The following is a 27,542-nucleotide window of genomic DNA, read 5'->3' on the forward strand; positions in this document are numbered from 1 at the left end:
TACTAGCTGAGTCACCTTGGACAAATTACCTTATCTCTTTATTCCTGTTTTCTTATCTGAAAAAATGGTTTATCTTATAAAACAGTGAATATCCAATGAGATGATAAGCACCTTTGGCCGAGTGCCTGGGCAGGATGTTAACAGTCAATACTTATTAACTCTTCTTGCTGCTGCTGTTGTGATCATTGAGATGTTTTGTAATTTTCCACTTAGGTAATAAGTGACAGGGGCAGGATTTACATCTAAGTCTGTCTTACCCTAGAATCTACAATCCTGGGCACAGGGTCATTCCACCTCTTTTTATAGGGAAATAAAAGACTCAAGAGAATGAAATTAAACTGGAAAATCAAGAAGCAGCTATTCCGTGTCTTTCTGGGATGCCAGACCTCTTGGCTGCTCCAAGTTTTTTCCAGTGTTCTCTCTGCAGATACATCTCAAAAGTTTATGCAAGGCTGTGGTGGCCAGAACGCTGCTTCTTTTCTCAAGTCTGCATGAATTTATATCGTCACAGCTCAAACTAACTGGCTAAATTAAATCAGTAATTGCAAGTTTTGAAAAGAAACCCACTGACTCACTTTGATTCAGCTTATTCCATGGTTCATTCACCTGTGGCCAGACAGCCTGGGTCATACTGCATGTAATTCATCATCTTCTCACTACTCTCCAGCCACCCTGATCTTCCCATTCTGATCAGGCGCTGTATTACCTTGAGATCTTCACGTGGCCTGGAAAGTTTGTAGCCTTGGTCTTCTTGCTTTTACTCTTGATATAGCTAATTACTACTTCAGATCCCAAATTATATTTAACTTTCTCAATGGTGTTTTCCTTGAACTCTAATCTAAATTAGGCCATCCAATTATACTTTTTTTTTTTTTTTGAGACAGAGTCTCGCTCTTCTGCCCAGGTGAAAGAATTATACTTTCTTTTTTAAAAAATTTAAAAAAATTATTTCCGTAGGTTTTTGGGGAACAGGTAGTGTTTGGTTACATGGGTAAGTTCTCTAGCTGTGATTTGTGAGATTTTGGTGCACACATCACCAGAGCAGTATACGCAGAACTCAATTTGCAGTCCCCTATCCCTCACCCCTTTCCTATCCTTTCCCCCCGAGTCCCCAAAGTCCATTGTGTCATTCTTATGCCTTAGCATCCTCATAGGTTGGCTCCCCCTTATGAGGGAGAATGTGTGTTGTTTGGTTTTCCATTCCTGAGTTACTTCACTTCGAAAAATTGTCTCAAATCCCAGCCATGTTGCTGCAAATGCCATTAATTCATTCCTTTTTATGGCTGAGTAGTATTCCATCGTATATTCCATCCACAGGTTCTTTATCCACTGGTTTGTTGACGGGCATTTGGGTTGGTTACACATTTTTGCAACTGCAAATTGTGCTGCCATAAACACGTGTGTGCAAGTATCTTTTCATATAATGACTTCTTTGTCTATGGGTAGATGCTCAGTAGTGGGATTGCTGGATCAATGGTATATCGACTTTTAGTTCTTTAAGGGATCTCCACACTGTTTTCCATGGGGTTGTACTAGTTTACATTCGCAGCAGGAATGTAGAAGTGTTCCCTTTTCACCACATCCATGCCAACATCTATTTTTTTTTAATTAAGGCCATCTAATTATACTTTCTTAATGGTACCTCCTTGTCAGTGCTAATCAAACTTTCTATGTATTTCCTTGTTTAATTTCTTGCAGTCTCACCGAGTAGCCTGTAAGCATAGGAACTGTGCTTGTTTTGATTAATCTTAAATATCCAGTGCCCACAAGTATTCTTGGCATTAGGTGGCCAATGAATAAACATTTGAACAGATGATGACAAATTACAACAAAGCTCACTAGACCCACTGTGGAGACATTTTAAAGAATAGATCTATTCCATAAGGTTACATTCCCAAAATAGTTCACAAATATCTGTGGTACCCATCAGAAAAATGAGTCAGCCTGTCTCAAGAGGTGGGATTGCATCATGGGCTAACTTCCAAGAAGAAAGATCTTAATTTGAATGTTGACTTATCCCCTCATTGGATGTGTGATCTTAGGCTGGTCAGTTAGCCACTCTGAGCTCTTTGTTTCCTGGTCTGAAAATGTAAGGAAAAAATATGTAGCATATAGGTTATATGGATTAAGTGATATAAATTATTGGTGCACAGTAAACACATCATAATGATTTTTATAGCTCTGATCCTGCCAATTGCCCCTGAAGCCTTTGCCTTTTTCCTTGTCTTCCCTTCTGGGAATAAGTCAGTTATCCACATCTCTCACATCTTTCCTCTCAGTCTTTATGTGTCCAGGACATTCCAGGTAATCTGCCATTTGAGAAGTATCCCAGAGATCATTTCTCAGATATTTTTAGCTATGTAATTTTTAAAGGTCCCCCCACTGATGGAGGAAATCACCTGAATCCTTTCCTATAACTTCAGAGAATTTTAATATTTGTACCCCCGAGGGTACGGCTGGAGAAGTGGGAAGTGTATTCTGGGGCCCAGATCTAACCCATATGGTTCCTTAAACAAGTTACCAACCTCTCTAAAACATAGCCCACACCACTCCACTTCACTTTGTCTCCCCACCTTCCACCCTGGGTCCTGGATGTGTTTCCTCGCTGGCTTCCCCGTTTGCAGTCTTGCTCCTACCATCCTTCTCTACAGAGCAGCAGAACGATCTTTCCATGTCATAAATCACACCACGGCCATCTGCTGCTTAACCACCCACACATCCCCACAGGGCTCTGACTGTCCTGAGAATAAAATCCAGACACGAATCTGCTCTCTATGGCCATATGCAACCTGCTCCCTGCCACTCCTTCAAACTCCTCTCCCACCATGAGCCTTTGCTTACCTTTCTTCAATCACATCTGCCTTGTTCCTTCTCATCCAAATGCACGTGTTCATTCCCATGCTTGCACTTACTGTTCCTGCTTCCAAAACACTCTTCTAACCAATGCTTTATTTGACCAGCTCCTTTTTGTCCATTCCTCCATAGTGAGTTACTTGCTCACCATTCAATTTAAAGTAATCTGCTAGCCTCACTATATTTGGTTTCATTTTAGCACTTTTTAAATGTGTTTTTTAATTACAACTCTCCTCTGACAAAAATATTATCTACATGAGGGAAGGAACCTTGCTGTGTTCTTTGCCACTATCTCTCTGGCACCTAAGTAAGTAATCAATGGACTTGGAGTGGATACATGAGTTAGTTCTACTTGCCTTATCAGAAGCAGATTAATAGACAGGTTAAGATCAAAGACTCTAATATCAGAATTGCCAAGATTATAATTTGCCTCTGCCTCTTTCTAGGAGACACAGTTCCTTCATCAATCAAATGGGCACAACAATAAGCCTCATAAAGCCCTTTCAGGTTTCAATTAGATGATGCACAGTTATTAATATTTTGTTGCTATCTTTCCTTTTGAGATGGAGTCTTTGTTGACCAGGCTGGAGTGCAGTGGCCTCATCACAGCTCACTGCAGTCTTGAACTCCTGGGCTCAAGTGATCATCCTGCCTCAGCCTCCCAAGTAGCTGGTACTATAGGTGCTTGGGTTTTTAGAGATGGGATTTGCTATGTTGCCTAGGCTGGTCTCAAACTCCTGGGCTCAAACAATCCTTCTGTCACAGTCTCCCGAGTGGCTGGGATTACAGGCTCATGCCAGGGCACCTGACCCTGCTGCCATCTTTATTTCATGCCTTTGTTTCCTTCGAGACAATATTAGGGCAAGGAAAGTTTTTGAAATGTCATCCTTCATTTTATTCTTTAGTTACACCGTGACATGAAACCAAGAAACCACACCAGTGTCTCTGAATTCCTCCTCCTGGGCCTCTCTGAGAAGCAGGAACAGCAACCTTTCCTCTTTGGCATCTTTCTGGGCATATATCTGGTCACCATGGTGAGGGATAGTCTCATCATCCTGGCCATTGGCTCTAATCCACACCTCCACACCTCCAGGTACTTCCTCCTAGCCAACTTCTCCCTCACTGACCTGTGTTGATCATCTACCACCGTCCCCAGGATGCTGGTGAACATCCAGACTCACAGGCATACCATCCCCTATGTTGGATGCGTGTCTCAGATCTATTTCTTCCTGTGGTTTATTGGTCTAGATGTTTTCCTCTTGGCGGTGATGGCATATGACCAGCTTGTGGCTATATGCTATCCCCTTCACTACACCTTGGTCATGAGTCCCAGATGCTGCATCCTGCTTCTGGTCACATCCCTAGTCCTTGCTCTTGCCTACTCTCTGACCCACACCATTTTCCTAGCTCAGTTATCTTTCTGTGATGACAATGTCCTTCCCCACTTCTTTTGTGAACTTCTCCCCCTGTTGAAGCTCACTTGTTCCAATGCTCATGCCAACCGGTGTGTACTGATGTACTGGGGAGGAGCATTAACCATCTTGATCCCCCTGCTAATCACCATTTTGTATATTTGCATCATGGCTGCCATTGTGAGAGTCCCATCAGCAAGTGGGAAGTGGAAGGCCTTCTCCACCTGTGGCTCCCACCTCTCAGCAGTTTGTTTGTTCCATGTGTCTGCTATTGGAGTATACTTCATTCCCTCCAACTCTAGTGCTGATTCAGCCAGCAAGGACAAGATTGCAGCAGTGATGTATGCTATTGTGACTCCCATGCTGAACCCATTCATCTATAGTTTGCGAAATAAAGACATGAAGAGTGCCTTGTGGAGATTCCTGAGCAGGAGGGCACTGCAGTCTCCATGAGGCCAGAGACATCATTTTGGGAACTCAGGGGAAATCAACTTGTAGAGTTATCTTGATATCCAAATTCAAATCCTAGATCTTCCATTTGCTAGCTTTCCAACCTAGGGTGAATTAAGTAACTTCATTGAGCTGCAACTTCCTTACTCATAAAAGGGTTACTTAAAAAAGATCTATTGTGCAGGGGGTTTGATACATACATGTAAATGTGCTTGCTCCAGGTCTTATGCTTAGATCTTTAATATGCACAGCAATATTCAACATGTTCCTTTGAGGCAAAATATTTTCATCTTTTTCATTATACTGAAAAGAAAACCAAGGCTCAGAGAGGTTAAATTAGTTGCCTAAAGTTACACAGCTGGTAGGTGGCAGAGCCAGAGATGGAACCCAGATACCTATTCCAGTGTGCATACTCTTAATGATTACAGTGTGCCTAAGTGTACAGGAAATCTACGTATTTTTATAAATTATTGGTTTTCTTTCTTGTTTCCCTCACATTGTTTACATATATCACTCTAATCAATGATTTCTCTCAATATTAACAAATGATTTGAAGATGAGACAAAGCAAATAAGAAGCTAGAGGACAGAAGTGTAAAACCCCTCAAATATTCTGATACTGCCTCAAGGGAGAATGTCCTCTGCTTCAGCATAAATTTCTAGTTAGATATTCTGAAATGACTTATGAGTCAAGCCACATGATCAGAGATAAGAGTACTTGAACCACGTTATTCTGGGCTCCCACTGAGTTTCTTGTACTGAACCATTCTTCAACTACATATTAACAGCGTATGTTTAGACGTCTTTTAAAACGTAACTATCCATTGTATTATTTCATCTTCCCTAGAGATGCTGCTAAGGATATATTCTAACAACCTCCAGAGGATTTTTCAATAACCCATAAGAGAAAGGTGGAAACTTGCACCACAGTCTGTCAATTTTTTCCTATATGATTGCCAGTCTACTGAGAGGTCACTGCTGAACTCAGATTTTTAAAATAATTTTTAAAATAAAAGTAAGTCTTACACTGAAGTCAGCAATACTACAAGACTACTGTAACCAAAACAGCATGGTACTGGTACAAAAACAGACACATAAACCAATGGAACAGAATAGAGACCCCAGAAATAAAGACACACAACTAAAACAATCTGATCTTTGACCAAGTCGACAATAACAAGCAATGGGGGAATAATTTCCTATGCAATAAATGGTGCTGGAAAAACTGGCTAGCCGTATGCAGAAAAATGGATGGACCTCTTCCTTAAACCACATACACAAATCAACTCAAGATAGATTCAAGAGTTAACCTAGGAAACACCATTCTAGATATAGGCCCTGGCAAAGATTTTATGATATGCCAAAAGCAATTGCAACAAAAAGAAAAATTGACAAATAGGACCTAATCAAACTAAAAAGTTTCTGTACAGCAAAGACACTATCAACAGAGTAAATAGACAACCCACAAAATGGGAGAAAATATTTTCAAACCATATATATGACAAAAGTCTAATATCCAGAATCTATAAGGAACTTAAACAAAGGAACAAGCAAACTCCATGAAAATGTGGCACATATACACCATGGAATACTATGCAGCCATAAAAAATGATGAGTTCATGTCCTTTGTAGGGACATGGATGAAACTGGAAAACATCATTCTCAGTAAACTATCACAAGGACAAAAAACCAAACACCACATGTTCTCACTCATAGGTGGGAATTGAACAATGAGAACTCATGGACACAGGAAGGGGAACATCACACTCCAGGGACTGTTGTGGGGTGGGGGGAGGGGGGAGGGACAGCATTAGGAGATATACCTAATGCTAAATGACGAGTTAATGGGTGCAGCAAAACAATATGGCACATGGATACATATGTAACAAACCTGCACATTGTGCACATGTACCCTAAAACCTAAAGTATAATAATAAAAAAAGAGCAATAAAAAAAAAAAGTGGGCAAAGGACATGTACAGACACTTCTCAAAAGAAGACATACAGGCAGCCAATAAGCATATGAAAAAATGCTCAACATCACTAATCATTAGAGAAATGCAAATCAAAACCACAATGAGATACCATCTCACACCAGTCAGAATGGCTATTATATAAAAGTCAAAAAATAACAAATGCTGGTAAGAAAAAGGAATGCTCATACACTGTTGGTGGGAGTGTAAATTAGTTCAACCATCGTGAAAGACAGTGTGGAGATTCCTCAAAGACCTAAAGATAGAAATACCCTTTGACTCAGCAATCCCATTACTGGGTATATACCCAAAGGAGTATAAATCGTTCTGTTGTAAAGACACATGCACGTGTATGTTCATTGCAGCACTATTCACAATAGCAAAGACATGGAATCAACCTAAATGCCCCTCAGTGATAGACTAGATAAAGAAAATGTGGTACATATACACCATGGAATACTATGCAGCTACCAAAAGGAATGAGATCATGTTCTTTTAAGGAACATGGGTGGAGCTGGAAGCCATTATCCTTAGCAAACTAATGCAGGAACAGAAAACCAAATACTGCATGTTCTTACTTAGAAGAGGGAGCCAAATGATGAGAACACATGGGCACATAGAGGGGAACAGTACACAATGGAACCTATCAGAGGGTGGAGGTTGGGAGGAGGGAGATGATCAGGAAAAATAACCAATGAGTACTTAGGCTTAATATCTGGGTGACAAAATAATCAGTACAACAAACCTCCATGACACAAATTTACCTATATTAACAAACCTGCCCATGTACCCATGAACTTAAAATAAAATTTAATAAAAAACAGTCACATGGAAACCAGTGTGAAAGTAGCAAAAACAAAACTGAGAGCTGGTAGAAGTTGCAGTATAAATATCACCACATCCTGACCTCTGGTGGAGCTACTGTGAGTTTTATATTCAGTATGGTTTCTCAGAGCATCTCTAGAAAGACTGTATACAGTTGCTCAGAACATAACCCACACGTTTGCATCCTTCATAGGCTTTCTTCCTTCCCTGTCTCATTTTGTATACTCTCTAATTTATGTTTCCTGGAATCATCTCTGAAAGAAACTACCTGTATCCAATTCTTTATCTTAATATCTACTTTAAAGAAACTCAAACTAAGGCACTGGATAACCAAATTGGCCCTTAGAGAAACAGATCTTCAGTATAAGGTTCTGAAATTGGACTCCCTGTTGTACAGATGGCAGCAAGGACCATGTTGCTGGGGATGAGTGGGGCAATTATTAACATCAGCTGTGTGTACTATCACAATTACTAAGACTCTCCTTAGTAGTAGATTGGAAATAAGTAGAGGTAGAAGGGGAAGCACCTAATTCTGTCATAGCTCTAGCACATAAAACAACAAAGGGCAAGAGTAATTCTGGAGGGTGGAGCCAAGATGGCTGAATAGGAACAGCTCCGGTCTACAGCTCCCAGCGTGAGCGACACAGAAGACGGGTGATTTCTGCATTTCCATCTGAGGTACTGGGTTCATCTCACTAGGGAGTGCCAAACAGTGGGTGCAGGACAGTCGGTGCAGTGCACCGTGCGTGAGGCGAAGCAGGGCGAGGCATTGCCTCACTCGGGAAGTGCAAGGGGTCAGGGAGTTCCCTTTCCTAGTCAAAGAAAGGGGTAACAGATGGCACCTGGAAAATCGGGTCACTCCCACCCTAATACTGTTCTTTTCCAACGGGCTTGGAAAACAGCACACCAGGAGATTGTGTCCCGCACCTGGCTCAGAGGGTCCTATGCCCACGGAGTCTCATTGATTGCTGGCACAGCAGTCTGAGATCAAACTGCAAGGCGGCAGCGAGGCTGGGGAAGGGGCGCCCGCCATTGCCCAGGCTTGCTTAGGTAAACAAAGCAGCCGGGAAGCTCGAACTGGGTAGAGCCCACCACAACTCAAGAAGGCCTGCCTGCCTCTGTAGGCTCCACCTCTGGGGGCAGGGCACAGACAAACAAAAAGACATCAGGAACCTCTGCAGTCTTAAATGTCCCTGTCTGACAGCTTTGAAGAGAGTAGTGGTTCTCCCAGCACACAGCTGGAGATCTAAGAATGGGCAGACTGCCTCCTAAAGTGGGTCCCTGACCCCCAAGCAGCCTAACTGGGAGGCACCCCCCAGTAGGGACAGACTGACACCTCACTCGGCCAGGTACTCCTCTGAGACAAAACTTCCAGAGGAACAATCAGACAGCTGAATTTGTGGCCCATGAAAATACGCTGTTCTGCAGCCACCGCTGCTGACACCCAGCAAAACAGCATCTGGAGTGGACCTCTAGCAAACTCCAACAGATTTGCAGCTGAGGGTCCTGTCTGGTAGAAGGAAAACTAACAAACAGAAAGGACACCCACACCAAAAACCCATCTGTACATCACCATCATCAAAGACCAAAAGTAGATAAAACCACAAAGATGGGGAAAAAACAGAGCAGAAAAACTGGAAATTCTAAAAAGCAGAGCACCTTTCCTCCTCCAAAGGAATGCAGTTCCTCACCAGCAATGGAACAAAGCTGGATGGAGAATGACTTTGATGAGTTGAGAGAAGAAGGCTTCAGACGATCAAACTACTCCAAGCTACAGGAGGAAATACAAACCAATGGCAAAGAAGTTAAAAACTTTGAAAAAAAAAATAGATGAATGTATAACTAAGATAACCAATGCAGAGAAATGCTTAAAGGAGCTGATGGAGCTGAAAGCCAAGTTTCAAGAACTACGTGAAGATTGCAGAAGCCTCGGTAGCCGATGCGATCAACTGGAAGAAAGGGTATCAGTGATGGAAGATGAAATGAATGAAATGAAGTGAGAAGAGAAGTTTAGAGAAAAAAGAATAAAAAGAAACGAACAAAGCCTCCAAGAAATATGGGACTATGTGAAAAGACCAAACCTACGTCTGATTGGTGTACCTGAAAGTGACGGGGAAAATGGAACCAAGTTGGAAAACACTCTGCAAGATATTATCCAGGAGAACTTCCCCAATCTAGCAAGGCAGGCCAACATTCAGATTCAGGAAATACAGAGAATGCCACAAAGATACTCCTCGAGAAGAGCAACTCCAAGACACATAATTGTCAGATTCACCAAAGTTGAAATGAAGGAAAAAATGTTAAGGGCAGCCAGAGAGAAAGGTCAGATTTTATCAACAAAAGGAAGCCCATCAGACTAACAGCTGATCTCTCAGCAGAAACTCTACAAGCCAGAGGAGAGTGAGGCCAATATTCAACATTCTTAAAGAAAAGAATTTTCAACCCAGAATTTCATATCCAGCCAAACTAAGCTTCACAAGTGAAGGAGAAATAAAATACTTTACAGACAAGCAAATGCTGAGTTATTTTGTCACCACCACGCCTGCCCTAAAAGAGCTCCTGAAGGATGCACTAAACATGGAAAGGAACAACCGGGACCAGCCACTGCAAAAACATGCCAAATTGTAAAGACCATCGAGGCTAGGAAGAAACTGCATCAACTAATGAGCAAAATAACCAACTAACATCATAATGACAAGATCAAATTCACGCATAACAATATTAACTTTAAATGTAAATGGGCTAAATGCTCCAATTAAAAGACACAGACTGGCAAATTGGATAAGGAGTCAAGACCCATCAGTGTGCTGTATTCAGGAAACCCATCTCACATGCAGAGACACATATAGACTCAAAATAAAGGGATGGAGGAAGATCTATCAAGCAAATGGAAAACAAAAAAAGGCAGGGGTTATGATCCTAGTCTCTGATAAAACAGACTTTAAACCAACAAAGATTAAAAGAGACAAAGAGGGCCATTACATAATGGTAAAGGGATCAATTCAACAAGAAGAGCTAACTATCCTAAATATATATGCACCCAATACATGAGCACCCAGATTCATAAAGCAAGTCCTCAGTGACCTACAAAGGGACTTAAACTCCCACACAATAATAATGGGAGATTTGAACACCCCACTGTCAACATTAGACAGATCAACAAGACAGAAAGTTGACAAAGATACCCAGGAATTGAACTCAGCTCTGCACCAAGCAGACCTAATAGACATCTACAGAACTCTCCACCCCAAATCAACAGAATATACATTTTTTTAAGCACCACACCACACCTATTCCAAAATTGACCACATAGTTGGAAGTTAAGGGTTAAAATTGAAACCAAATGACATACCTTTTCCCCAAAGTCAATTGTTTTAAGTTTTATTAGTTTACTTGCTTAGAATATCTGGATAATTCTGAGAACATTAATTCATGTTAATAAAATTTTATTTGGAGTCAATGTAATTGGGCTGCATGTTTTTATTAAATAATGAAATTCCTTTATTCATTATTTAATAAAAACTTGCATTTCATTATTTAATAAAAACATGCAACCTGAAAGTGCATATCCCTTGGGAAAAAAAGTGTAAACTGGAATAAATGTTACTTGTTTCTAATTCTTACTGTAAAGATGATATAAATAAATGAATATGACAAAAATTATCACTGTACATCTGCTATCTGCTTAGCTTCTGAATCTGGACTTGGTTGCAATTAGGGGGAGAGGAGCTAGAGATACCAGGAAGGAAGGAGTCTGTTGCATTCAGGATAGCTCCATCTCAGAGTACCAATCAACTGTAAACACTGGATCTTGTCCAGACATTGGATTGGACCAAAGTAGACTAACTCATGTCAATCACGTTCACAAAAGATTGAGGCATAAGCCAAAAATATCCACATCTTCATTTGCTATGAGAACTGCAACTGTCAAATTCAATGGATATTTAAATTCCCTGATGGTGCATTCGCTTCTTATAGAAAATATGCATGAGTCTGAACTAGAGTCAGAAAATGATTTGGTGAATATTGAATGGCAGTGTAGCACAGTGGTTTAGAACTTAAGCTTTTGACTCAGACAGACTTCACTTCAATACCTAGTACTGTGGACTTCAGCAATTGCATCGCCACCCTGAACTTCAGTTTCTACATTTTTAAATAAAGATATTCACAGTGCTGGTGCACAGGGCTATCACTTCAGTGAATTGAGAACCAGGCAATGGCTAGTGCTCAGCCAGTATTAGCTATGATTATTACTCCAACTTTTTTCACAGTGTCAGAACCAGGGCTATGGATTGGATAAAATTAATGTCCAGTATTATCTATTTAAGAGATCCTGATATATCCTCACTATGGCTCCTATGGGAAAAAAGGAAATTCAAGTCCCAAATCAAGGTATTATTTTCTCTGAGCAGCGCTAGAGACAAATTAAGGTGCGGCTTTGAGGGCAAGTGAAGGATTTGACACCTTCTATTTAGATTTAAAATAAATCTAACTCTCATAGATAAATGAAATAAGGCAAAGAAGGGTTCAGGAGCTGGGATAGACTATCTAAAGTTTAGGTTTTTAAATCCAAGGGGCCAGAAGAAAAGCCAAACTGAGTGGAGAAGCACCTGTGAGTGAGGAGCACCTGTGAGTGAGGAGCACCTATCCTATGAGGGAGGAGAACCTGTGAGGAGCACCTGTGAGTGAGGAGCACCTATGAGTGAGGACCACCTATCCTATGAGGAGTACCTGTGAGTGAGGAGCACCTGTGAGTGAGGAGCACCTGTCCTATGAGTGAGGACCACCTATCCTATGAGGAGTACCTGTGAGTGAGGAGCACCTGTGAGTGAGGAGCACCTGTCCTATGAGTGAGGAGCATCTGAGTGAGGAGCATCTGTGAATGAGAAGCACCTGTGAGTGAGATGCACCTATCCTATGAGTGAGGAGCACCTATCTTATGAGTGATGAGCAGCTCTGAGTAAGGAGCACCTGTGAGGAGCACCTATCCATGAGTGAGGAGCACCTGTGAGTGAGGAGCACCTGTGAGTGAGGAGCACCTGTGAGGAGCACCTATCCCATGAGTGAGGAGCACCTATCTCATGAGTGAGAAGCACCTGTGAGTGAGGTGTATCAGAGGTGTTAGGGAAAGCATGTGTCATTCCCAGGCATGCTGGGGGATACTGGAGCAGAATTCAATGCATTTCCTGTAGCTTTTCTTAGGGAAAGCTGAAATATTACTCTAAGTGACGTGACTATGATGAAAAATTCTTGCTCTGTAACTTCAAATATTTTTCTTTGCACAAAGTCAAATGATTTGATTTTTGTTCTACTTACTTGCCAGAGCTGCTTTTTAGAGATGACACCCTGGTTAACTTGTCAGAATTCTGGGTCCCCAAAATCTCCATATGGGCTTCTGGACCACCATTTAAATTAACTCAACCCATCACATCCATCACACTTAAAAATCTTTTACTTTCAAAAATAACGCATGCTAGTAAAAAATTTGAGTCCTACAGAAGTTGACACCCACCATTCTTCCCCCCACACTCACTCCCCAGAAGCAAACATTATCCATCTTTTGCATGTATTCTTTTAGACTGTGTTCTTATTCATATGCAAACATTTCTGTTTCATTTTTACTAAAGTGGAACTATGCATATACACAGTTCTGGTATTTTACATTTTTACTTAATTATATTATTACTAAGAGAAAAGTACTAGTGTAAACAGATAGGATATGTACAATCCAAGGCACACTTTTACGTCGTGGCTGATATGTATCATACGGACAGCTGAAATAGTTCAAAGAAGCCTTAGATATCTTATCAAATACTGACACCAATCGATAACTTGACAAATGGTCTGACCCAAACTTTTTAACTGCACAATAATAATCCAAGCTTACTCAAAACAGAATTATTTAACCACAGAATTTTTTTAAACAGGAGTTTGAAGTACTTTTAACACAGCATTATTTTACTCTTTTGCTACTTATAACAAAATTTATTTCACACAGAATTTGAGACATGGACAGAAGAAACCAGACCTGCATCTATGAATGTCTTCTCGTGGGCTTCTCTGAACACCTGGAGCAGCAGGCTCTTTTGTTTGGGCTTTTCCTGGTCATGTACTTGATCACTGTGTTGGGGAACCTGCTAATCATCCTGGCCATTGGCTCTGACCTGCACCTCCACACCCCTATGTACCTCTTCCTGGCCAACCTGTCCTTTTCGGATATTGGCTTTATCTCTACAATAATTCCCGAGATGCTAGATCATATTAGCTCAGGAATTAAGCTGATTTCTTATGGGGAGTATCTCACACAACTCTATTTCTTTGGCCTATTTGCAGATCTGGACAACTTTCTCCTGGCTGTGATGGCCCTTGACCGCTATGTGGCCATCAGCCATCCTCTCCATTATGCCCTAACCATGAACTCCCAATGTTGTGTCCTGTTGGTGGCTGTGTCGTGGGTGATCACTATTTTACATGCCCTAGTGCATACCCTCCTAGTGACCAGGCTTTCCTTCTGTGGTCCAAATATTATCCCTCACTTTTTCTGTGATCTGGTCCCACTCCTGAAGCTGGCCTGCTCCAGTACTTATGTCAATGATCTGGTGCTCATCCTTGTGGCAGGAACACTGCTGATTGCACCCTTTGTCTGCATCCTTATGTCCTACTTTTACATTGCATTGGCCATCCTGAGAATTGATTCCCCAAGGGGTAAGCAAAGGGCCTTCTCCAGCTGCACTTCCCACCTCTCTGTGGTCTCTCTGTTCTACAGCACAGCCATCGGTGTCTATTTGTGTCCTCCATCATCCCACTCAGATGGAAAGGACAGAGTCTTCTCGGTCATGTACACGTGGTGACTCCCATGTTGAACCCCTTCATCTACAGCCTGAGGAACAGGGATATGAAGGGGGCACTGGGAAAACTGCTTGGAATAAAAACATCCTAACACCCTTTCTCAAGACCTTAGATTCCTGACTCCAAGACTCAGAGCTGAGAGTGGATCAGTCTCCTGAGAGCCCAACCACTGTAGCGTCTCTCAGCCCAAGACTTCATTGTTGCCATGTTTACATTTTGAAATAGATGAAGAGAGAACCTGTGATATCAGTCATCTTTAATCATCCTGACAAAATGTTTATGCCCTGACTAGTTCATTATCCACTCTCAGAATTGTTGTTTTTACCAAATGCCTAAGAGAAGTCTGCATGTGGGGGACTTGTATGCATATAAAATGAAAACAAAAGTCTAAATTTTTATTTAGCTCAAGTTATAAAGGAATTCCAGTAAGTGGCATGAGGGGGAAACGTGGAAATGTTTAGAACTTGTGGTACATCTAATATCCTCTGAAATGCCTTAAAAATAATGATGTAGGTCCCAGAGTGCTGTAGGAGGTCCACGATACATTGATGAGAGAAACAAAGAAAGCTCCAGAACAAATGATCCTATTTTTATAAAAACAAAATTTTATGTGTGCATGTTCATATGCACATAGAAATTGTCTAAATGGGTACATGTCACAATAATAGCAATTGCTCCTAGGGAGAAATCAGGTAGGGAGTGGTGAGAAACATTCTCAGTTTTTATTCAACATATGTCTTACTGCTAATTTTTAAAAAATGTATGTACCACTAAAAAAAGCAAGTAAGACGCTGCATCTCTAAGAAAGAACTAAGGGCAGGGAGACAGTCCCTCCCTGCCTTGACCATATCGAAGTTTCTGTGGGCTTCCTTCTCAAAGCCAGATTTTGGAGCACATGTAGTCAACCCCATGTCCAGACTGATCTCCCAGGCCCTGGCTGCTTTCCTGGGATCAGCTGAGCTGCCAAGCCACGGTCACTAATACTGACACCAGGAGCACTGTCTCATGGGCCTCACTCCCCAGAGAAGTCAGTGAGGTTGGACAATGACACATTTGGGACTCCATGCTAGTGAGAACCATGGAATCCATGCAGAAGCATGTGATAAAACATCAGCTCCCAGCACCTTCCCCAGCCAGGTCCTCCTGCCCCTGAAGAGCAGAAGCACCACCAGGAGTCTGGCGGCTCTACCCCTACAGCCCCTCCCAGATGCTTTTCTTTCTTCTGTGCTTGGAAATTTCCTCTGTCTTCCCTGAGTGGTCAGCTCCACGCTGCTGTCAAAACAAGACACAATGACAGATGCTGCCTGAGGTGGATTGGGAGAGCCAGGGCCAGTACAGCTGAAAGGTAAACATCTGCACTTAGGAGCCTGCACACCAGAGCACAGAAGTTTCTGGACACCTCAGACAATTCCTGTGTAAGCTTTCAGTAATTTCTGGAGGGAGGACCATCTTTCTCAAAACTGATCCTTTGTACAATACTATTGAGTATTGCGAAGTTTGTCTTTGACTTCCTAATCTTCTTGTGTTTTTCCCCCCTTCGTCATGCCTCCTCCTCACACCATCCTCAGACATTCTATGTCTTTATGGACTCTCCCATTTCCCCTTATCAAAACCTATCCACAAAAGAGTATGAACGATTTATAGGTTGGTGCAAGAGTAATTGTGGTCTTTGCCATTATTTTCAATGGAAATAATTGGAAATTATTCACTAATACATAGTGAAGAGTAAAATTTTCCCTGAGTCAGAGAAAATAGCTAATAGATTCCAGAGATTTCCAATTCGTCAGGGAGGTATTGAGAATAATCAGTTAGGTGACCCAGAAATCATCTGCTGGACATGGTTTTTCACTGCATCTTCTCTCAGCTGACCCAGATTTTCTTCCCATTTCTGGGAATTAAGCATCAGAGAAACCCAGAGAATTTATTAAGTCGTGTTGTCCCAGTGTCTCCTCTATTTACAAAGGGCAGTTTATGGATCCGATTGCTGGCAGTTATAGAAAGCTATTCTGGGATAGCAAAGGATAGGAAACCCAAGTTCCCACAGAAATTTAAAGTAAACAACTTCTCACTGTTTCATGGGACATTTAAAGGGCCTTCATGTCTATAGTCTCTTCTGATGTTCTTTTGTATCAAGCTTCTGCATTGAAAGCAGTTATTATTCTTCCCATTCCTCAGATGAAGAAACTGAGGCTCCCGAGAAAGGAAGTGGTTTTCCCAGTGTTTCAGAACATTTTCATGGCAGACCCAGGACCAAAGCGTAGATAGAAAATGGAAATTTCCTGGGTCAAGCTCCATTCCTACACACTACACTACTGTTTTATTTTTAAATCCACATCCATTTATAAAGTAATGCTCTCCTCTAGGAGTTCCCTATTCTTAGTCTCCTGCCTCCTTGTCCACACCACACTCCTCCCCTCCGCCATAAGGGGCTGATACGCTGCACTATAGGTCAGGCAGGATGATTTCTGCCAGCCATGAGGAAGACAATGAGGACTCTAAGTTTCCAGGCAGCTCCCCGCCATCCACTTCTGGGACTCTCTCTAGCCTCTTGGGTAGCTGTGTCACAAGAGCTGCATAGATATTGCCCGGGTAGCATCTGGGCACAGGCTACTGACTGTCAAGTAGAGCTCAGTGCACTCATAGGCCTTTCCCAAGATCTGGAAAGAAGGATAAATCTTAACGTTTCCCAAACCGTAAACCCAGGGCCACCTGATGCCCAGCCCTGCAGGCTAGAGATGTGAATCATTTGAAGAATCCAGTTACAATGCCACATTGATAAGAGAAAACCAGCACAGGGAAGGAATGGAGTGTGGGTGTTAAATCGGTGAGGTCAGAGAGGAAGAGCATTGCTTCTCAGTTAGACAGATTGATGATCAAGCTGGATCCAACTCTATTCTCTTTGACCTTGAGAAAGTTAATTCGTCTCCCTGGTCCTCGGTTTCATGATCTCAGTATGGGAATAATAATATCTATGCTTAGTTTTATAATGAGGATTAAACTAAAAAAAGGCACTTATCATTGTCCAATGCATAGGATAGCACAGTAGAAAAGAAGGAAACAAAGAGGAAAATAGAAACTAGAATAGTGAGAGAAAACTTGAGAAGTAGCATAGCCCAATGGTTGAAAGCATAGGCTTTGAGGTCAGGCAGAGCTGAATCTAAATTTCATTTCTATCACTTATTAAATCTGTGACCTTGAGCATGTCACAGGACCCTTCCAAGCTCCAATTTCCTCATTGATAAAGTGCAGCTGATACCTATATCATAGAATTGCTGTGATCACATGAAAAACATATATACAGCTCTTAGAACAATTCCTGGAATATAGTAAGTGCGCAGTAAATGTGCACTTTTATTTCACATTCATCATCATGCCACACTGAAATCAATTCAGGATATTCAATATCATATTAGGAATTGCCACACTTTTATAGTTGAAAAACCTACTGTTTGTTCCCTTGAGCTGTACCATGGTGGCATCCTTTAATTTGAGGCATGAAAGCAGACAGACCAGGAATGATAAATAAATTCTATTCTGTGAAGAAGCAGCTAAATAAGTGAAATGGGCCATCAGGCACGTATGAGCACTAGAGGTATCCAGACATAAGTGTGAAGTCGTTACCACTTACTACTAAGTTATACTGAGCAAATCACTTCACCTCCCTAAGCCTTGGTATTCTCATATGTGAAATAAGGATAATAAGTGATTGTGGCTAGGACACTCAGCTAGACACATACTGAGATTGCTGTAAGGATTATCTGAGATATGTGTAAAAGTGCCTTACATAGGAACAGTTCTTAACTGCTGGCACTTTTTCCTCCCAACAACCAATTGCACAGTCTAAGAATTCTTATAGCCATAAACACATTTTATTTGTGGACTGCCAACTCTGATCTCCACCTCAAAAAGATTATTTGGTTTATTATTTATGACCAGATGAAATCATTATGACTAGCCTGTGATGAAAAACCAGACTCATAGAATATTGCTTAGTTCTGGAAATGACATTTTAAGGACAGAGGCAAAGTGAACAGCTTCACAGTAGAGAGACCTGGATGGCAGAAAATCCTGGAGACGCTATGTTTAACAAGACTGAAAAAAATGAAAGAAAAAATCACCAGCATTTACTGAATAGTTTCCAGAAACCAGGAACTTTTGTCTAATCCTTGTAACAACTTTAAGTGTAATAAACTATAAAAATCCCCATTTGACAGATGAGAAAATGAAGGCTGGGCTTTTAACCATTGCACGCTTAGATTTCTCAAGGGCTGTCATGGTAAAGAATAACAGGCTTGTTGTGTGAGATCCCAGAGGACCAACCTCATTCTGTGAGGCAGAAATGAGAGGCAATTATACTTTAGCTTCTCCTGTAAAAAAAAATCTGACAACTAGAGCTTCCTGCCACTAAAAGCATTCAAAAGGAGAAAGGATGATTATTTCCCCAGGATCCTATAAAAAGAGACAGAACATTGATTGAGAAGTTGGGTCAAGTTCTCAATCAATGAGTTTATAGTTTTCAATGAGTTTATAGTTTTTGCCCATATATGCTTTAAGACTCATGCACTTTTAAAAAGAGGCATATAAAATTATTCATTTGATGTTTAAATAGCTATAAGTATATAATACATGGAGTATTGTACTTTTAAAACAAAACTTTACATTAGTTCTTAAAATGTACCCAATGACATCTAAACACAGAGTGATTTGATAATCACATCATTCATTTTTAAAATGCAAGAACAAAGTCATCCTGAAAAGGTGTAAGTTTTACATCATTCCTTCTCCATTTAAACATGTATTTCCATTCTTCTCCCATACAAATTTTATCCTGTTGTAATAAATGTTTATGCTGGAAAGTCTCTTATAATTACCTATATTACTTTTCACAATAAAAAAGTTTTTTGATTTCTTATGACCACAAAATTTTGTGTTAAGATAATTATGAAAAATCATCTACATTGAGTTATTATCACAATTATTACTAGTTTAAACAACTGACCAAAACTATGTAATTGTTAGCTTCAATTATATTAAGTTGCCAACATTCACCTATTTTGATCTACAAAAATGGTAATTTCATATGGTAATATATCACAAACTTTGAAAATAATTGTTATTTCTAAATAATAAGATTTTAATTAAAGGCATCTTGTAGGACTTTTTTTTAGTTCATATATCTAGAAATGAGTATTACTTATTACTAAAGTAAGTCAAAATCAACATCAATTATATTGCCATTTAGTTTTCATATGTTACATGGGAAACAAGATTATGCACTAGGTGACATCTTAAAGATAAGAAGAGTTTAGAAAAGAGAAATGTGGAAATTGAGGATCTAGACAATTATTTTCCTAAAACCATTATCTAGGAACTGAGAAGTCTCTGGAGATCAGCAAGAGTATGTGTCCCCCAAAGTGAAAATTGCTGAACCAAATGACCTCTGACCTCCCTTTCAGCAGGCAGATTCCTTGGTTATATAGCTCATCAACAGGTCTTATTACCATGAATAAGATGGCTTGGTTTTAATCTGGGGAATCATGTTATATAGTGGCTAATAGTATAATCTTTGGCACCAGATAAATGTGACTTAAATTGATATTTTGCTCTTTATGAACTTATACTTTCCATGCCTGTTTTCAAATTTGTAAAAGCGAAATAATAATAATAATAATAGTAGTAGTAGTAGTAATAGCCTCATAGAGTTATTGATTTAAATGTGATAACACAGAAAAGTCCCCGGTTTAAGGTAAATGTTCCGTAAATGTTAGCTATGGGGCTATTAGTTTGCTGCAAAAGTAATTGCAGTTTTTAGCAGTACTTTTAATAATGATGATGTTAATGAAAAATCCGTATTATTTTGGAAAAGCCATAAGCACTTAATCCCTTTATCAGCAGTGTGTAGTTTACACGGGGGCACAACAGTGACTATATGTCCAAGTCTATAGAACTAATTCTTTTTGTTCTTATGGCAACAGATGGACAATAGCAACTGCACCAGTGTGTCCCATTTTGTTCTCTTGGGCATTTCCACCCACCCAGAAGAGCGAATCCCACTCTTCCTTGTTTTTTCACTCATGTACACAATCAACATTTCTGGCAACTTGGCCATCATCATACTGATTCTCTCTGCTCCACGCCTCCGCATCCCCATGTACATCTTCCTCAGTAACTTGGCCTTGACAGACATCTGCTTCACCTCCACCACAGTCCCCAAGATGCTGCAGATTATTTTCTCCCCTACAAAGGTAATTTACTATGCAGGCTGTTTAGCCCAAACTTATTTCTTCATTTGCTTCGCCGTCATGGAAAACTTCATCCTGGCTGTGATGGCCTATGACAGGTACATCGCCATCTGCCACCCTTTCCACTACACTATGATCGTGACTAGAATGCTGTGTGTGAAGATGGTGGTCATGTGCCATGCCCTCTCCCACCTTCATGCCCTGCTGCATGCCTTTCTCATGGGCCAACTAATCTTCTGTGCAGATAACAGAATCCCCCACTTCTTCTGTGACCTCTACGCTCTGATGAAGATCTCCTGCACCAGCACCTACCTCAACACCCTTATGATTCACACAGAAGGTGCTGTTGTAATCAGTGGAGCTCTGGCCTTCATTACTGCCTCCTATGCCTGCATCATCTTGGTGGTCCTCCGGATCCCCTCAGACAAGGGCAGGTGGGAAGCCTTTTCTACCTGCGGCTCCCACCTCACTGTGGTGGCCATATTCTATGGCACCCTCAGTTGGGTCTACTTCCGGCCCCTTTCCAACTATTCAGTGACCAAGGGTCGCATTGTAACAGTTGTGTACGCAGTGGTGACTCCCATGCTAAACCCCTTCATCTACAGCCTGAGGAATGGGGATGTCAAAGGAGCCTTCATGAAATGGATGAGCAGAATGCAGACTTTTTTCTTTAGATAAAACCACACATGTACCCTAAAACTTGAAGTATAATAATAATAAAATAAAAAAAAACCCAAACACAGTTCAGAGGTTTGTCTATGATTCTGGAGAAATAATGTTGTGCCTCACAGATCTGCTTTCTTTAGAACTTTCCAGAAATATCTAAATTAGCTATATATCATGTATTTTCTCACTGGATATTGCACAGAGAAATCTATTAAATCCAAAGTACATAAAACAAAAAGGAACCACCATGTACTTAGTGTAAAACACTAGCATTTCTTTAACTATAATTAACAGTGTTCTCTGCAATTAAACACTAGGGTTGTAACTCTCAGAGTTCTTAGATATAGGCAATAGAAACTGATTCTGGCTTATGCATGGAGGAAATGAGTTTCTTGAAAAGATATGTGGAGCTCATGCATTTCCAAGGCTAGGAAACTAGACTCAAGACAAATGGACAGGAATAATAAAGGTCATATCATCAGAACCGCAGTGAAAATCATATCTAAGAACTAATCTAATGAGGACACTATTGTAGCCACCAAACTCTATTCACTGCAGCTTGTATCTCCTCCTATACTACCAGCAGTAGTCACTGGGCATAGTTCTTGGAGGTCTATAAACTGGTTATTACCACTTCAGAAAGAATTGTCCCCTTCTTATTCTTTTCACTACTATGTCTAGATTCAAAATAAGGTGGTGCATCTGACTGGTCAAGAATTTGGTCACCAACACATCCCCTAGCTGCCAGGAAAACTGGGAGAGCAATATTGATGCTTTTATTTTCTATAAGTTTATAGAAGTCAGGTGAAATGGGGTAACTACTCCAATATAAGAAGAGGAACATAATGATAATGTCTACTGTTTGGAGTCAGAAGTTATATATGCTCCAGAATGAAGCACTGTCATGCTTACCAATTTGCATTTTTCTTAACCTGCTTTACCTGCACTACTCAGGGATAAATCAAACTCCTTTTGCCTAGAATGTTCCTGATCTCTTCTGTAGTTGGTATGTGGAACTGGTCTAATAGTGGGTGAAAACCGATTTGTCTTCTGACCAATCAATACTGGGCATGAAGAACAGGTTCAAGCATCAAGAGTCTGTTAAAACGTTGATTCTTCAATATTATTAAAAGACCATACTGCCCAAAGAAATTTATAGATTCAATGCTATTCCTATGAAACTACCAATGACATTTGTCACATAATTAGAAAAAACTATTCTAAAATCCACATGGAACCAAAAAAGAGCCCAAATAGCCAAAGCAATCCTAAGCAACAGGGACAAAGCCAGAAGCATCACACTATCCAAATTCAAACTATACTACAAGGCTACAGCAACCAAAACAGCTTGGTACTGGTACCAAAACAGACACATAGAGCAATGGAACAGAATAGAGAACCCAGAAGTAAACAACTACATGTTAGCTGGTTATGTTGCCCATTAATTGATGCAGTTTCTTCATGCATCGATGACCTTTAAAATTTGGCATGTTTTTTCAGTGGCTGGTACCGGTTGTTACCTTCTATGTTTAGTGCTTCCTTCAGGAGCTCTTGTAAGGCAGGCCTGGTGGTAATAAAATCTCTCAGCATTTGCATGTCTATAAAGGATTTTATTTCCCCTTCATTTATGAAGCTTAGTTTGGCTAGATATGGAATTCTATGTTGAAAATTCTTTTCTTTAAGAATGTTGAATATTGGCCCCCACTCTCTTCTGGCTTGTAGGGTTTCTGCAGAGAGATCCACTGTTAGTCTGATGGGCTTCCCTTTGTGGGTAACTCGAGCTTTCTCTCTGGCCGCCCTTAACATTTTTTCCTTCATTTCAACCTTGGTGAATTTGACAATTATGTGTCTTGGGATTGCTCTTCTCGAGGAGTATCTTTGTGGTATTCTCTGTATTTCCTGAATTTGAAGGTTGGCCTGCCTTGCTAGGTTGGGGAAGTTCTCCTGGATAATATCCTGAAGAGTGTTTTCCAACTTGGATCCATTCTCCCCATCACTTTTAGGTACACCAATCCAATGTAGATTTGGTCTTTTCACATAGTCCCATATTTCTTGGAGGCTTTGTTCATTTCTTTTTACTCTAATCTTGTCTTCTCACTTTATTTCATTAATTTGATCTTCAATCACTTATGTCCTTTCTTCCACTTGATCGAATCAGCTATTGAAGCTTGTGCATGCATCACGAAGTTCTCGTGCCATGGTTTTCAGCTCCATCAGGTCATTTAAGGTCTTCTCTACTCTTCTCTACACTGTTTATTCTAGTTAACCATTCACCTAACCTTTTTTCAAGGTTTTTAGCTTCCTTTTGATGGGTTAGAACATGCTCCTTTAGCTTGGAGAAGTTTGTTATTACCAACCTTCTGAAGCCTACTTCTGTCAACATGTCAAACTCATTCAGTTTTGTTCTCTTGCTGGCGAGGAGCTGTGATCCTTTGGAGGAGGAGAAGTGCTCTGGTTTTTGGAATTTTCAGCTTTTCTGCTCTGGTTTCTCCCCATCTTTGTGTTTTCTTCTACCTTTGGTCTTTGATGTTGGTGACCTACAGATGGGGTTTTGGTGTGATGTCCTTTTTGTTGATGTTGATGCTATTATTTTCTGTTTGTTAGTTTTCCTTCTACCACTCATACCCCTCAGCTTCAGGTCTGTTGGAATTTGCTGGAGGTGCACTCCAGACCCTGTTTTCCTGGGTCTCACCACTGGAAGCTGCAGAACAGCAAATATTGCTGCCTGATCCTTTGTCCCAGAGGGGCACTGGCCTGTATGAGCTGTCTCCCAGTCAGGCTACATGGAGGTCGGGGACCCTCTTGAGGAGGCAGTCTGTCTGGTCTCAGAGCTTGAACACCACCCGGGGAGAAGCACTGCTCTTTATTGTATATATTCAAAAGCTGGAAGAGAGGATTTTGAATATCTCCAACACCAAGAAATGATGAATGTTTGTCATGATGAATATGTTATTTATCCTGATTTGATCATTATATATTGTATACATGTATCAACATATCACACTATACTCCATATATATGTACAACTATTATGTGTCAATCAAAATAATAATTTTTAAAATAAAACAAACATAAACACAGAAAAAAGATTAAAGATGCCTGGATCCCTGATGCCATGGAGTGCCTCTGTGGCCCTGGACTGACCAATTGCAAACTTTTTGAACATTAAATGTAAATAAACGTCTATATTATTTTAAAAAAACAACAACAAAAGGAAACCAAAAAAGAATGTCTCATCAAAGAGAAAATATATATAAAGAGATAGAAATTATAAAAAGGAACCAAATGGAAATCTTCAAAAATGCACCCACACAAAATAAAACAAATAACCTCTTGCAATTAATAAATGAATAGAGCTAATAAACCGGCAAAGTTTCAGCATACAACATGAACATCAATAATCAACTGTATTTCTATATACTAGCAATGAATAACCTTCAAAAGAGATAAAATTTAATTTATAATAGTATCAAAAAGAATGAAACAGGAAAAAATTTAGCCGTGGATATGCAATACTTGTACACTGAAAACTACAAAACATTGCTGAAAGAAATTTAAAAGACCTAAATAAATAGAAAGACATCCATATAACGGACTGGAAGACTTAATATTCTTAAAAAGGCAATAATCCATAAATTGATCTACAGATTCAATGCAATTCCTATAAAATTTTTATTGACTATTTTGTAGAAATGGAAGAGCCAATCCTGAAATTCAGATGAAATTGCCAGAAACAATGAGTAGCCAAAACTACCCGGAAAAAAAATGAACAAATTTGTAGAACCTACACTTTCCTATTTCCAAAATTATTACAAAGTTATGAAATAAAAGAGGATACAAACAAATGGAAAAACATTCCATGCTCATGCGTAGGAAGAATCAATATTGTGAAACACAGGTAAGACGTTTATCGGTCATTTGATTCACCCAATAAGCTGCCTTGCCTTGGAATGTTCAGGGCTCTATCAAAGCACAACATTGGCAAGAGCCAAATCTGGAGTTCCTTATCTAGGCCCTCGCGCCAGCTCTGATCTCCCTCCCTCTGATCTCCCCAAAACCAACTCTGCTCAGAATATGCCCATGACTTCTCTCACCTATTCAATATGGCCCACAGCAGGCTAATCAGGGGTCTACCTTCCCCCATTCAAGCAGCCTGCGGAGTCCACCCTTGACATCCTTATTGTGGAGGCTATACACAAATGGGTTGGCCAAAGGTGTAATGGCAGTATACATTACTGAAGCCACCATGTCCTGATGCCGAGAGTTCTGGGAGGGAGGCTGGAAGTAGACCCAAATGATGGTGCTGTAGAGGAAACCAACCATGGTGAGGTGGGATCCACAGGTGGAGACTGCTCGGCAGCGACCAGCAGCTGAAGGCAAACGTAGAACAGTGGCCCCAATTCAGACATAAGAGAGTACAATAAGGGCATAGGGGCCCAGCATAAGGAAGCCACCCTCAAAGAATATGGCCAGCTCATTAGAATGTGTGTCAGAACAAGAGGCTTGCAGAAATGGCCAGTGGTCACAAAAGAAGTGAGGAAGGTTAACGTTGCCCCCAGCATCCCCAGTCCAGCAAAGAGGCAGGATGAGTCCCACGTGCAACATGGTGTGCAGTATGGACACCACTCAGCTCAAGGCTAGTAAGCAGGCACAACGTTGGTGATTCATTACCAAAGCATAGCGCAGGGGGTCACAGATGGCCACATAGCGATCCAGAGCCATGACAGCAATGACAAGTTTATCTGTAACCCCAAATGCATAGAAGAAAAAGAACTGAGCCAAGCAGCGGGCAGCAGGAATGGTTGGGTAATCAGAGACCAGATGGGCCAGCAACTGGGGCAGTGTAACTGTGGATAGCCCCATGTCTATCACAGAGAGGCCACGAAACAGATAATACATGGGTGAGTGGAGTCTGGAGTCCCAGGAGATGAGCAGCACCAGTGTCACATTCCCCAATATGGTAGTCAGGTAAATAGCCAGGAACAGGAAGAAGAGGAGAGTGTGGGAGATGCTGGCTCTCGAGAACCCGAGGAGCAAGAAAACCGGAGAGTGTGAAGCATTAGGGGCACAGCTCATGATAAGTGACAGTCAGCCTGCCTGAAAGACAGTTTAGGTCAAAAAGAAAGTCATGGGTCTGATGTCAGGGAACATAACATTTCTATTTAATTCTAATACGTTACTGAAGATCGTTAAAGACCTAGATTCAACTTTGACCATCTACACTCCCTCCCTAAGGTCTAGGATTTTGCTTCCTTAATATGTATTTATTTTCTCCTTTATTTCTTCCTTTTCACCCACCTAGTGACTTGTTCCATTTAATCCACAAGCCCTACTAAAGTCCCTCCCACAGTGAAAAACTCATTCATTCTTGTCTTTCTCCAGTGGCCAACTTCATGAAAGAATTATCCATATTCACTGTCTCTAGTTCCTTACCTTCCATTCACATCTCACCCAACTGCAATCCTCATGATTTCTTCTCTCTGAACCTGTATGGAAAATAACATACCATTAAAACACACAACATACAAAGAAACAATTCTTTCGACATAGTGACTTTTTTACATTTCCTCTAAGATCTGGAACAAGACAAAGATGTCCACTTTTACTACTCCTCTTCAACATAGTAATAGAAGTTCTAGCCAGAGCAATTAGAACAATGAAAGAAATAAAAGCCACCCAAATTGGAAAAGAGGAAGCCAAATTATCCATGTTTGCCGATAACATGATCTTATATTTAGAAAAACCTAAAAACCCCACCAATAAACTCTTAGATGAGATACTGCTTTAGAATGTCATGAAATTACTTGTTCTTTCTCTTTATTCCCTGTGTTAGTTAATGGCATTATCATTACCATCTGCCTGATGCACAAACAAAAAACTGAAGGAATTACTGCATCATCTCCCACATCCAATCACTCCTTAACTTCTATGTTTTCCCTTATGTCCATTCTTTGCTGTTAGTCCACTATGACTATTTAAGTTTTAGCATCTCTAACCAATACTAATTTCTACAACCTCATTAATGGTTTCTCTACTTATCTCTCCTGATAGGTCTTCCATACTGATACTGGAATAAAACTTTCAATATGTGACTCCATGTTTAAATAGTCAGGGACTTCAGAATAAAATCCAAATGGCTTAATCTGTCTTGTATGGAACTTTCATTATTAGTACCTAACTTCTCTTCAAATTATACTGAGTCACCTATCCAGTGTTTTGGTTTGTTTTTTTTTGTTTTTTTTTAGACAGAGTCTCACTCTGTCACCCAGGCTGG

General features: G+C 40.5%; 3 protein-coding genes and 1 pseudogene across 3 annotated transcripts; 3 read left to right on the plus strand and 1 right to left on the minus strand.

Moving 5' to 3' along the window:
* Window positions 1-3,770: 3,770 nt before the first annotated feature.
* Window positions 3,771-4,718, plus strand: LOC115836417 (annotated as a pseudogene).
* An 8,801-nt stretch (window positions 4,719-13,519) lies between these two features.
* Window positions 13,520-14,451, plus strand: LOC100592990 (olfactory receptor 1361-like). Its single transcript, XM_012508865.2, is given in 2 exon segments — window positions 13,520-14,354; window positions 14,357-14,451. Coding segments are annotated over 2 exon segments (930 nt in total).
* A 5,884-nt stretch (window positions 14,452-20,335) lies between these two features.
* On the plus strand, window positions 20,336-21,280 carry LOC100593326 (olfactory receptor 1Q1). The gene has a single exon (XM_003263957.2). The coding sequence runs from the start codon at window positions 20,336-20,338 to the stop codon at window positions 21,278-21,280; it is 945 nt and encodes a 314-aa protein (XP_003264005.2).
* Window positions 21,281-25,390: 4,110 nt separating this feature from the next.
* Window positions 25,391-26,379, minus strand: LOC100587500 (olfactory receptor 1B1). The gene is given in 1 exon segment (XM_030816470.1): window positions 25,391-26,379. A coding segment is annotated over 1 exon segment (954 nt). The 5' UTR covers window positions 26,345-26,379.
* Between the last annotated feature and the right edge of the window lie 1,163 nt (window positions 26,380-27,542).

Source organism: Nomascus leucogenys, chromosome 8 (genome assembly GCF_006542625.1).
Source record: "Nomascus leucogenys isolate Asia chromosome 8, Asia_NLE_v1, whole genome shotgun sequence".
NCBI classification, from domain to species: domain Eukaryota; kingdom Metazoa; phylum Chordata; class Mammalia; order Primates; family Hylobatidae; genus Nomascus; species Nomascus leucogenys.